This window comes from Bidens hawaiensis, unplaced genomic scaffold (genome assembly GCF_021521415.1).
Source record: "Bidens hawaiensis isolate Kalapana, Puna unplaced genomic scaffold, B.hawaiensis_p1.1 tig00045266_1, whole genome shotgun sequence".
Classification (NCBI taxonomy): Eukaryota; Viridiplantae; Streptophyta; class Magnoliopsida; order Asterales; family Asteraceae; genus Bidens; species Bidens hawaiensis.
Window position 1 is genome coordinate 113,249 of NW_027498034.1, and position 10,571 is coordinate 123,819.

General features: G+C 33.5%; 1 protein-coding gene across 1 annotated transcript; it reads left to right on the forward strand.

Annotated features, from left to right (window-relative positions):
• The first annotated feature begins 289 nt into the window (after positions 1-289).
• LOC143595505 (protein ROOT HAIR DEFECTIVE 3-like) lies at positions 290-9,865 on the forward strand. The gene is made up of 22 exons (XM_077074498.1): positions 290-434; positions 616-682; positions 768-870; positions 1,015-1,085; positions 1,175-1,238; positions 1,322-1,387; positions 1,464-1,511; positions 1,592-1,654; positions 1,751-1,807; positions 2,272-2,430; positions 3,883-3,951; positions 4,016-4,107; positions 4,230-4,308; positions 4,401-4,566; positions 5,743-5,867; positions 5,971-6,233; positions 6,378-6,474; positions 6,585-6,740; positions 7,516-7,620; positions 8,390-8,484; positions 8,571-8,667; positions 9,342-9,865. Exons 1-22 carry the CDS (start codon positions 377-379, stop codon positions 9,567-9,569), a joined length of 2,328 nt encoding a protein of 775 aa, XP_076930613.1. The 5' UTR covers positions 290-376; the 3' UTR covers positions 9,570-9,865.
• Positions 9,866-10,571: the final 706 nt, after the last annotated feature.

The following is a 10,571-nucleotide window of genomic DNA, read 5'->3' on the forward strand; positions in this document are numbered from 1 at the left end:
TGCTAATTTAGAAAACTTATTTTATATACAGATAGCCAAATAAACAGTTTGGATAAGCAATAGCATACACCCTTAAAACAGCTTTTCATTGTATCAAAACACAATAAGCAGAGACAGTTTTATAAGCCATACCAAATGCCACCTAGAACATATTTCTTGATTCAGTTATTGTCACTAATTAGCAATAGGAAATACGTTTTGCTTTGTTGATTGAATATTTTATGAGATTAAGAGTTTAGGTGTATGAGGCTATGCTATAGTGATTCAAGCGTTGCTTTCTGTAGATAAAGAAGCAGGTTGCTGTTCAACCCACCTAATCGAAGGAGATGGCACATTTAATGCTGAAGGGCTTGATAATTTTATCAAACAAGTAAAAATGGCTGAATGTGGGCTTTCTTATGCTGTTGTTGCTATCATGGGACCTCAAAGTAGTGGTATGTGTTCTATAATATGCTGATTTCTGAAAAGTGAACTTATTTCACATTTTACCAATAATGCGGTTTAGTTTAAAATCAATGATAACAAAGCGAGCCATCCTTCTTGTAGAAAGGTGATAATTTAGTTTGTAAAACGGCTATTATCATATATTGAGATTGCATGATGTGTATGTGACAGGGAAAAGCACACTTTTGAATAATCTTTTTCACACAAACTTCAAGGAAATGGATGCTTATAGGGGCAGGCATGCGTCTATTTTTCTTGTGTCTTGATTTTTTTTGTTAGCATATCTTCAGATTTAGTAATTTACTAATTTGCCCTTTTATCAGGTCTCAGACCACTAAAGGTATTTGGATGGCAAGGTGTGTTGGTATTGAACCGTGCACCATTGTAATGGATCTGGAGGGTACTGATGGAAGAGAGCGAGGAGAGGTTATAAGTTATAACTAAATTATTATTTTATTGTTTTTAATTAATCTTCTTTACATCTTAAATCGTTGTGTTTTGGTTTATCTTAACACATTCTAAAGTTTTCTTGGTTTTTGAGATGTATACTAATTAACATTGCTTTCTTAGGATGATACTGCATTTGAAAAGCAGAGTGCACTTTTTGCTCTTTCTGTCTCAGATATAGTGCTCATAAACATGTAAGCTTTCTGTTTGGCTGATATAAACGTGCAAATGTGAGTTTTGTTTAAATTATAACTGCTTTACATGGGTACATTGTTTTATGCAGGTGGTGTCATGATATTGGTCGTGAGCAGGCTGCAAACAAACCCCTTTTGAAAACCGTGTTTCAGGTGCATAATCTGTACCCGTGTCATAGCATTTTCATATGTTATTGATAATGACAAACTGTGAACGTGTACTTTATGTATTTCAGGTTATGCTACGACTATTTAGTCCGCGTAAAACAACTTTGATGTTCGTTATACGTGATAAAACAAGGGTAAGCTATCTCTTTTGTTCAGGAAAATATTGCATACTAAAATTGATGTGATTATCATTATTATTTTTCTGTATAGACACCTCTTGAAAATCTGGAACCTGTATTGAGGGAAGATATACAGAAGGTAAGTTTTGTTTTTTATTTTTGTTAGGTCGAAAGCTATAATACATTCATGGTGCTATTAATGCCTTTTTCTTATTCCAGATATGGGATTCTGTTCCCAAACCAGAAGCCCACAAACAGACTCCACTAAGTGAATTTTTTAATGTAAGATTTTGTTCGGGTTTTAATGTTTCTTGAGATCAAGAAATATGCCTATTTTGTTTATATAATTTTATAATTTTTTACTTGTTGAGTGACCAGGTAGAAGTTGTTGCCCTTTCTAGCTATGAAGAGAAAGAAGAACAATTTAAGGAGCAGGTACATTAGAGATTAAATTACATAGCCTAAGAGACCAGACATATAACCATTTCAAAAGCTGTTATTGCTCTAATATGATTTTTGCATGATCCTTAGCATTAATATTTTCACATTATGGTTCATTCAAAATCTTCATAATAAAATCACTTTTAGAGCATATCATGGAATTTTGATTGGTTAAAATTTCAGCAATTTGTCCAGAAACGTCATTGGGCTGTATTCATTGGTAACGGATCTAAGGGGTAAATTTTGAAAAATTACTAAAACCAAAACGGGTCAATAGTTACCTAAGGACTAAGGTGTATCCGTTTTGATACTCATTTAAAAGTCAACCATTCTGGTCCATCATTACTAGTCCTGAATAGTACATTTTGCCACCTTATTGTCAAGTCTGTAAAAATATTCAGATTCCTCTTGTATTTGCCACTCACATTATACATTACTTAATTATATCTTTATTGAAGGTGGCTAGTTTACGGCAAAGATTTTTTCATTCTATTGCACCTAATGGTTTAGCCGGAGATAGGCGGGGGGTTGTTCCTGCTTCAGGTTTTTCATTTAGTGCTCAACAGATTTGGGAAGTTATTAAAGAGAACAAAGACCTTGACTTGCCTGCTCACAAGGTAAGTTTGTAAGGGGGAATTTACATATATACCCTTTTAAAGGTTCAAAACTTCTATATATCTCTCTAATTTTATTGTACCCTATTTACTCTTATAAAATACTTAAATTATCATATTTACTCGTTCCATGGTAATAGATGTTTACTTAACCATAGGTATTGTATATAGTGGTTTATTTTTAAATGATAAATATTACTCGTACTTTAGTTTACACCAATAAATCTACTCCTTTGCCCAGGTTTGATCCTGGGGCCTCCCCTCTAAGAGGCATTTGGCTCTACCATGTGGGCTAACCCCACCATATATAATGGTTACAAAGTTAAGTTATTACATGACAGTTATAGATTGTATGTAGGTTCACAGAGGCTTTATTGTAGGATTTGTATTTAGTTGCATATATACTTTCTAAGTTTAGCTCGTATCTTTTATAAATAGTCGTGGAATATTAAATAAAATGTAGAACGCTTCTTCAAATTCTCTAAGTTTGGCATGGTAATAGAGATACTTATGTCTCTAGTTTTATTTTATTTTGTAAGTAATATACTTTATTTTTATTTTATTTACTACTGCTACGCTTAGATACTCTAGGGAAAGTTCTACTTTTTGTTGACTATTTCACATGAATATTTATATTTTATACAAGATAAGAGCTAAATGAAAAAAAAGTACATTCAACTTTTTGAACGACACACAAAATATGTTTTATTTGACATATCTAGTATGGGGCTTGAGAACCCGATTACATGAATGAGAACTTGAAGCTAAAAATCAACCTAGATATCAACAAGGGACACAACTCATTTCTCCCAACTAATAGAAAGCCATGTTAGCCCTATGCTTTAGCCAAGCGATAGAAATGGGTTGTATCTCCTTGTTCATATCTAGGTTGATTCTCAGCTTCACATCCTCGTTCATGTAATCGGCTTTACCAGCCTCCCGTTGATATGTTGGTTTTATTATATTTCTATTTATCGCTAAAATACGTGTATCCTTTTTTCATTTAGCTTTTATCTATTTGTATAAATATACCCGTAAAGTATTTAATAGAAAGTAGAACTTTTCCCATACTCTTTAAGCTTGACAATAGTAACTAAAATAAAGTTCATAGTCTATAAGCTTGATAATAGTAATCAAATAAAGTTAGTTACTTATAGCAACCCATTTTATTGAACATACGAAAATAATATTACCTGTCAAGATGATTCATATTTCATAGTAATAATGCTGTTGTCCTATTTCTTTAGTGAAACAGAATGTTATAATATAAGTACTGAATATATATTATTTTTTATGGATTCTATAAAAAATGATCTTTTTGGAAAGCGTAAATATGATATTATGAAATTTAGAATGAGATATATGAAGTTAATCTGATTTAGCAATCAACTTTGTATAATCTTCAAAAGGTTTCAAAATGTTGTGTGGATGTTAAAGTTCCTGGTAGTTTTGCAGGTGATGGTGGCCACTGTAAGATGCGAAGAAATTGCTAATGAGAAGTACTCTTTCTTTGTAACAAACCAGGTAACATTGAAAAAGCCACTTGCAAGCCTAATACATTTAATAAGCAAATTTATATTTTAAGCAGGACTGGTGTGATTTAGAAGAGGCTGTACATTCTCACATTGTTCCAGGCTTTGGAAGGAAACTTACTTCCATGATTGACAGTTGTTTATCCAGGTATACATAATTTACTGTCTTTTACATATGTTTCAAAACTGAGTATGGAATATAATACTGTCATGTCAATGAACTCCATAATTTGCTTCCTTAATTTTTTTTATTAATAATTCTGCATTCAGTTATGATGAAGAAGCTACTTACTTTGAAGATAGTGTAAGATCTGCAAAACGAAGGCAGTTGGAAGAGAAGTTGATTCAAGTAATATTTCTTCATGATTTCTTATATAGCTAGACTGTTAAACTATGTTTTATTCAGTTGTAGTAATTAATGGTTATTATCTGATTATTTAGCTTGTTCAACCGGCCTACCAATTGATGCTGGAACACATACAGTTAGAGACACTTGATACATTTAAAAAGTCACTTCTTGACGCTTTGAATGGAGGATTAGGGTTTGCAAATGCTGCTTGTGATTGTACGGGATCGTTCATTAAAATCTTTGAAGAACAATGCAAAGGTATGAAAGCTAATGCCATTTCCTTATACCGTGTAAACTGCACAAAATAAATCGGATTTTACACATTTTTTTAACCAAAGTAAACTGGACGCAAAATATAAATCAGTTTACGTTTTATTACCAATTTTTATGTGAACTGATGTTAGCTATAAAATTTCTAATTTGCTGATGTTGCCTGGTTGATGCCATGCCAGCCGCCACGTCGGATTCAACGTATAAAACAATGCGCTGCGTTGTTAAAAGCGCTAGGCTCACTCAAGGCACTAAGGTCTCCTTGAGGCCTAGCGCAAGGCGCTAAGAAAGCACACAGAGAAAAACAAAAACTAAAAAATATATCACGCATCGAAAATTAGTACTATTCTCTAAAAATAAAAATAACCTATTGTAATTATCATTTGAGATGGTCTACAACTCTAGTATTAAAATACAAAATTACTCAAGATTCAAACGTAATTTCAAAAGTTGAATATAAAAAGTTAATATTAAATAATAAATAAACACAAATAAGAACTAACAAAAAATCGTGATTAAGGTTGTTAGAGAAGTAATAAAAAAACAAACAATTTTTTGTATCTTGAACTTAAAAGATTGAAGGCTGATTAAACTTGGGGGTGGGGTTTTTTTGGAATTCTAGATTATTATTAGGGTGCCCCATTTAATGCCGACATTTAAGATTATATAAAATAATAATAATAAAAATATGAAACCGCCTATTTTAAATACGATCTCCTATCTGGGTTTTCTCATAAACAACTTAGAGCTCGCCTTAGCAAGATTCAGGCTGTTTTCATCTTCATTAGCTCGCTTTTGACAACATGAGTATGCGATTTTTTATAAAAATATAAGTACAAGTTTAAAAGTTTGATACTTTTGAAATGTCGTATTTGATGCATGTACATAAACACTACAATAACAAATAGCTACAAAGAATCTATTATTTCAGTAATAATATAATCTTTTGAATAAGTTGATTTAGATGTTTAATGCATTAGAAAGTGGCGTTTTTGACCCGTTTTCTTTTAAGTTCGTTTTTTATTATACTTGTTTTGACTTGTTAGATATGAAACATAACCTATAGACCCATCCGTAAGTATATGGGTTAAAATTGCCACCTCTTAAGATTTTAGATGTATCATGCACATACCTGTCTATAGGACTAATGCACTGAATCCACAGATGCCACTATCAAACAAGCTGATTGGGATTTAGCTAAAATAAAGGATGAATTTGTGCGTGAGATCAATTCACATATTGCTGAAGTTCGAACTGCCAAGCTATCTGAACTTAATGCATTATATGAGGTAATATTAAACTGTTACTTATTAACAATCAAGTGATTCAAGTATTCCTATAATCGTTTTGAAAGTGAATTATATCTTATCACTGTTTTGCATTTCTGTGCAGTCAAAACTGAAAGAAGCCTTAGATGGACCCGTGGGGGCCCTGTTAGAAGGAGGCGGCGACGATACATGGCCTGCAATAAGGAAACTTTTTCACCGTGAGACTAAAACAGCTGTCTCTGAGTTTTCTGTTGCACTTTCTGATTTTGAAATGGATGAAAAAACCAATGAAGAGCTCATTTTGAAGTTGGAGAATTATTCTAGAGGAATTGTTGAAGGGAAAACAAAAGATGAAGCGGGGAAAGCCTTGTACCGCATGAAGGAGAGGTATAACATGCTTAAATGGGTATCAGGTCAAAACGGGTTGGGCTGGTTAGAGTAAATGGCTCAAAAATTGGCCACCTACAGTGACTGAATTAATTTCATAGGTGTTTGATTGTAGCTCATCATTAATCTATCAAAATGGTGCAGATTTACATCTCTATTCAACCATGATAATGATTCGATGCCACGCATATGGACTGGAAACGAAGATATCCGGACAATTACCAAAACAGCTCGGTCTTCTGTAAGAGTCATCTCGTTATAGAACTATTCTCTTACACTATTATCTTTTACCTTCTTAAATCATTTAATTTTAACATCGGGCTTATGGTTTTTTTATATATTTTGTTTCAGTCTTTGAAGCTGCTCTCTGTATTGGCTGCAATTCGTTTGGATGAAGATGTTGATAAAATTGGGGACACATTAGTCCTTGCATTAGTGGATCACAAGAAAGACACTGGTACAAGTGTCTCCTCATGGGACCCATTGGCTTCAAGCACATGGGAAGAGGTACTACTATTTGTTGAGTAATGGACTGGGTTGACACTTCTTGTTTTTAATGCAGATCTAAACACATGGGATAGGGGTGAATTGGGTACAATTATCATTACAGTAATAAACTTACTTTTTTTGAAAAAGCAATGTAGGTGGTTGTATGCATTAAATTAGATGATGAGCAACTTTCAACCCGCTTAAACTTATTTTCTTTTTGCTAATTGTTTGATTGGACCTATTTTGAATAAAACACGACCTGTGCTGACCCATTCATAAGTAAATGGGCTGAAACAAGTACAGGTTGGGTTGACACAAAAACATTTTTTTTGTTCATTTTAAAAGTATTTTATTAATAATTAACACATTGATTATATAAAAAAACAATATTATTACGATGATAAATTAAGTTCTTGGTTAAAACGAGTTAGGACGTATGCATTAAAAGTAGACGTTGGGCAACTTTCACCCGTTTGGACCAACTAATCCTTCTATTTTACTCATTTGAGATAAAACAGAACCCAAATTAACTCATTCATAAGTAAACGGGTCGATTTTTCCACCTATAATTACTAGTATTGCTGGATTTTGCTTGGATCAATGTATTTCGATTATAATAGTGTAATATGTGTTCTACCTAAATGTTTTTTTCCCTAGATCTTAGGATTATGTAAACTCCAATACTCCATCAAAGGCTCAGAATTATTAGGCCTTCACACTTTATCTTTGTATTATTTTATTTGGAAACAGCATTACTCGATATATTAAATACACTGTTATTTGTTTAACCCAGATTCCAGCAACAAAGACACTCATAACTCCTGTTCAATGTAAATCATTGTGGAGCCAATTTCAAAGAGAGACGGAGTATACTATTACTCAAGCCATTGCTTCCCAGGTACTTTTTATTATTGCAGCTGATAATTAAATTTTTAGATTAGATGTGTAACAACTAATAATTTAAGCACGGCCCAAAATGGGTTTAATCTGGTTGGGTTGGTTTCGTCACAAACAATATTTATATTTTATAGGTAATTAATGTGTAACATACTAATATGTGATTAAAAAGTTGTTTTTGGTAATAGTTCTTTTTAGAAATAAAGTGATCACTTTAGGCGACTTTCATGCCGGTTGTCCAACTTAACTATATTTCTTTCTAGCTAAATTTTTTTAGAGGTGTAAAAACGAGCAATGTTCAAAACAAGTAATTTCTTGGTACAAATCAAAATGTGTTACACCAGGTGTTTATTTGGCCCTCAAACTTTTTTTGTCGTGTTCTGAATAATGATTTACAATAAAACTAAATTGAACTATAAAGTGATTTAGGAGATTGTATGTATTTGAAATTTGAGCACATTTTGGGTGATCTTTGACTCTTTTTAATTTGACCCTTTAGAGAGAAAAACCTAAACTGCACCATATGGTTATTATCAGCCCAATCATCTTTTTAGTATAATGATTCTGTTTCTTAACGTATTTTCTTCCAATTAATTATGTTGAACCATTAATAAGTTGCACATAACCAACCCTCATCGGCCCTACTTTTTATAATTTGTTGCATTTTTTCCTGTTACCAAATAGTTTTGCATCTTCAGGCTGAAAAATATAGCAATTTCTCGTTCTTTTATGACATTAATATCTTATCAACTTGTTTGCTATGTTTACAGGAAGCTAATAAGCGCAATAACAACTGGTTACCACCTCCATGGGCTATAGCAGCCTTGGTGATCTTGGGATTCAATGAATTTATGACTCTTTTAAGGTTTTTATTTGTTTTTGTTTTAGTTAGTCTCCCCACTTAATCATACTAGATTCCACAGTTAACATATTTTGAGCTTTTGTTTGCAGGAATCCTCTGTGGCTGCTTGTTATATTTGTGGGTTATCTACTTTCCAAAGCTTTGTGGGTTCAACTAGACATATCTGGTGAATTTCGCAATGGCATGGTGAGTTGTATTTGACTGTCTCAAAAATAAGCGATCAAATTGTGTTAGTTCAAGTGTACGTTTTTCTAGAGGTGAATAAATGGACTGGCCGGACATGTTGAAGAACATGTCAAAACGGGTTAGGTTGACCCAAAACACTTTTTGGTTCAAGATTATACTTTTTTTTATAAACAGTCAAAAGTGTACCAAATGTTTTATGCGTTCAAAGAACAATTTGGCACCTTTTCAACCGCTTCACATTTAGCTATTTTTCTATTTTACCTATTTAAGCTATTTCAAACGGGCCAAATAAGAATTAGCTAGATGAGGAACAGGCCAAATGGGATGAAAGTAACCAAAAGTATATCTTATTGACTACAACTTTTTAAGCCATTTTGTTCAGATAATTAGATTATTATTGTAATATAATTATGTTTCTAACAGTAATAATATTTAACGCATTAATAATTTATAAAAAGCATAATTATTGGACAAAACAAGTGTTTGCAGGTCAAATCAACTCAACCTGTACTAAGACCTGATATGTTTTAACTTGAGCCATTACCTGGCGCGCCCATCTTTACACCTTTAACATAAAATAACACGAATCGATTCGTTCATAAGAAAACGAGTCAAACTTGGTCAAACAATTTCTATCACTTACATGCTAATCGGTGCTTGTTTAATGTCTGCAGCTTCCAGGAATTCTCTCTTTATCAACCAAGTTCCTTCCTACCGTCACAAACCTTCTCAGAAAATTAGCAGAAGAAGGCCAAAAGCCCGTTTCCACTAATTCCCAGAGAATCCCGCCACATATGTTAGGTAATTTTCAAGGGGTAGAATCATCAACTGGCTCATCCAATGTGATGACGGAAAACGGGCCCGAGTACACTAGCCCTTCCAGGCATGTCAAAGAACAGTAATTTTGTGGAGTAAGCACATATACAAAGTTTGCTTGTTTTGTAAGCACAAAGAACATATTCCATGGATAATTATTATATGTCGTATTTTGGCTGCTTGCTAGCATCATATTTAACGGTGCTGGTCGATATGTCATGGTTTTGATTTAATTTGTCATGTCACAAGTTGAGTTTTTGGTTTGTATATTGTGGGTATGACCGAAAAAGAGACTTCAAGGTATTTTCTTTTACTTATCCTTTGTATTTTAATAGTACCAAAAATCTGGTATAAGTGTTTGTTGCCTTTATACTTTGTTATACTCTTGTTATTTGTATGGAGGGAATGGTACTCATTTCACATTGGAATTCAAACTTACGAAGCCTAATCGGGTTGATGTCTTGTTTGTTACACTTGCTATATTTATGAAGCCTATGCATATTCCAACCATTCGTTTTGCTACTTGGCTTTTGAGAGTTAACTTATGTCTCACTTTTAAGTGATCTATGTACAACATAACTTGAGTTTGGGACTAGAATCATTGTTGGATTAAAGTATTTTGATGGTACTTTAAAACTTGTAACCACCCACATCATTTAGGAAAAAAAAACATGTGTGTATTTAGAGAAATGCCAAATACTTGTGTTTCACAGGTTTGGAATTATCACAACATTTAGTTGAAATGAAAATGTTTTGTGAAAGGGTGCCATTAGACGTGCACAAGCCGGGTGTTTTCAAGAACCAAAACAGGGCAGGAACTGGTTCCAGGTATGGTCAACAAAAGTCAAAACCAGTTTCGGGTATAGTCGGGTATTTGACCGGGTCCGGGTTCTTTTCGGGTTTCGGGTAGGGTAGGGTCGGATTTTGACTGGAAATATCCGGTTCCAGTTCCACCGGGTCCGGGTCGGTTCCGATTCCGGGTACGACTTTGAGGAGGTTCTGATTCCGAGTACGACTTTGAGGAGAAATCTTATGCCGGGTCCTGCCCGGTACGGGTAGGAACTGGTTCTGGGTCGGGTACATCGGGT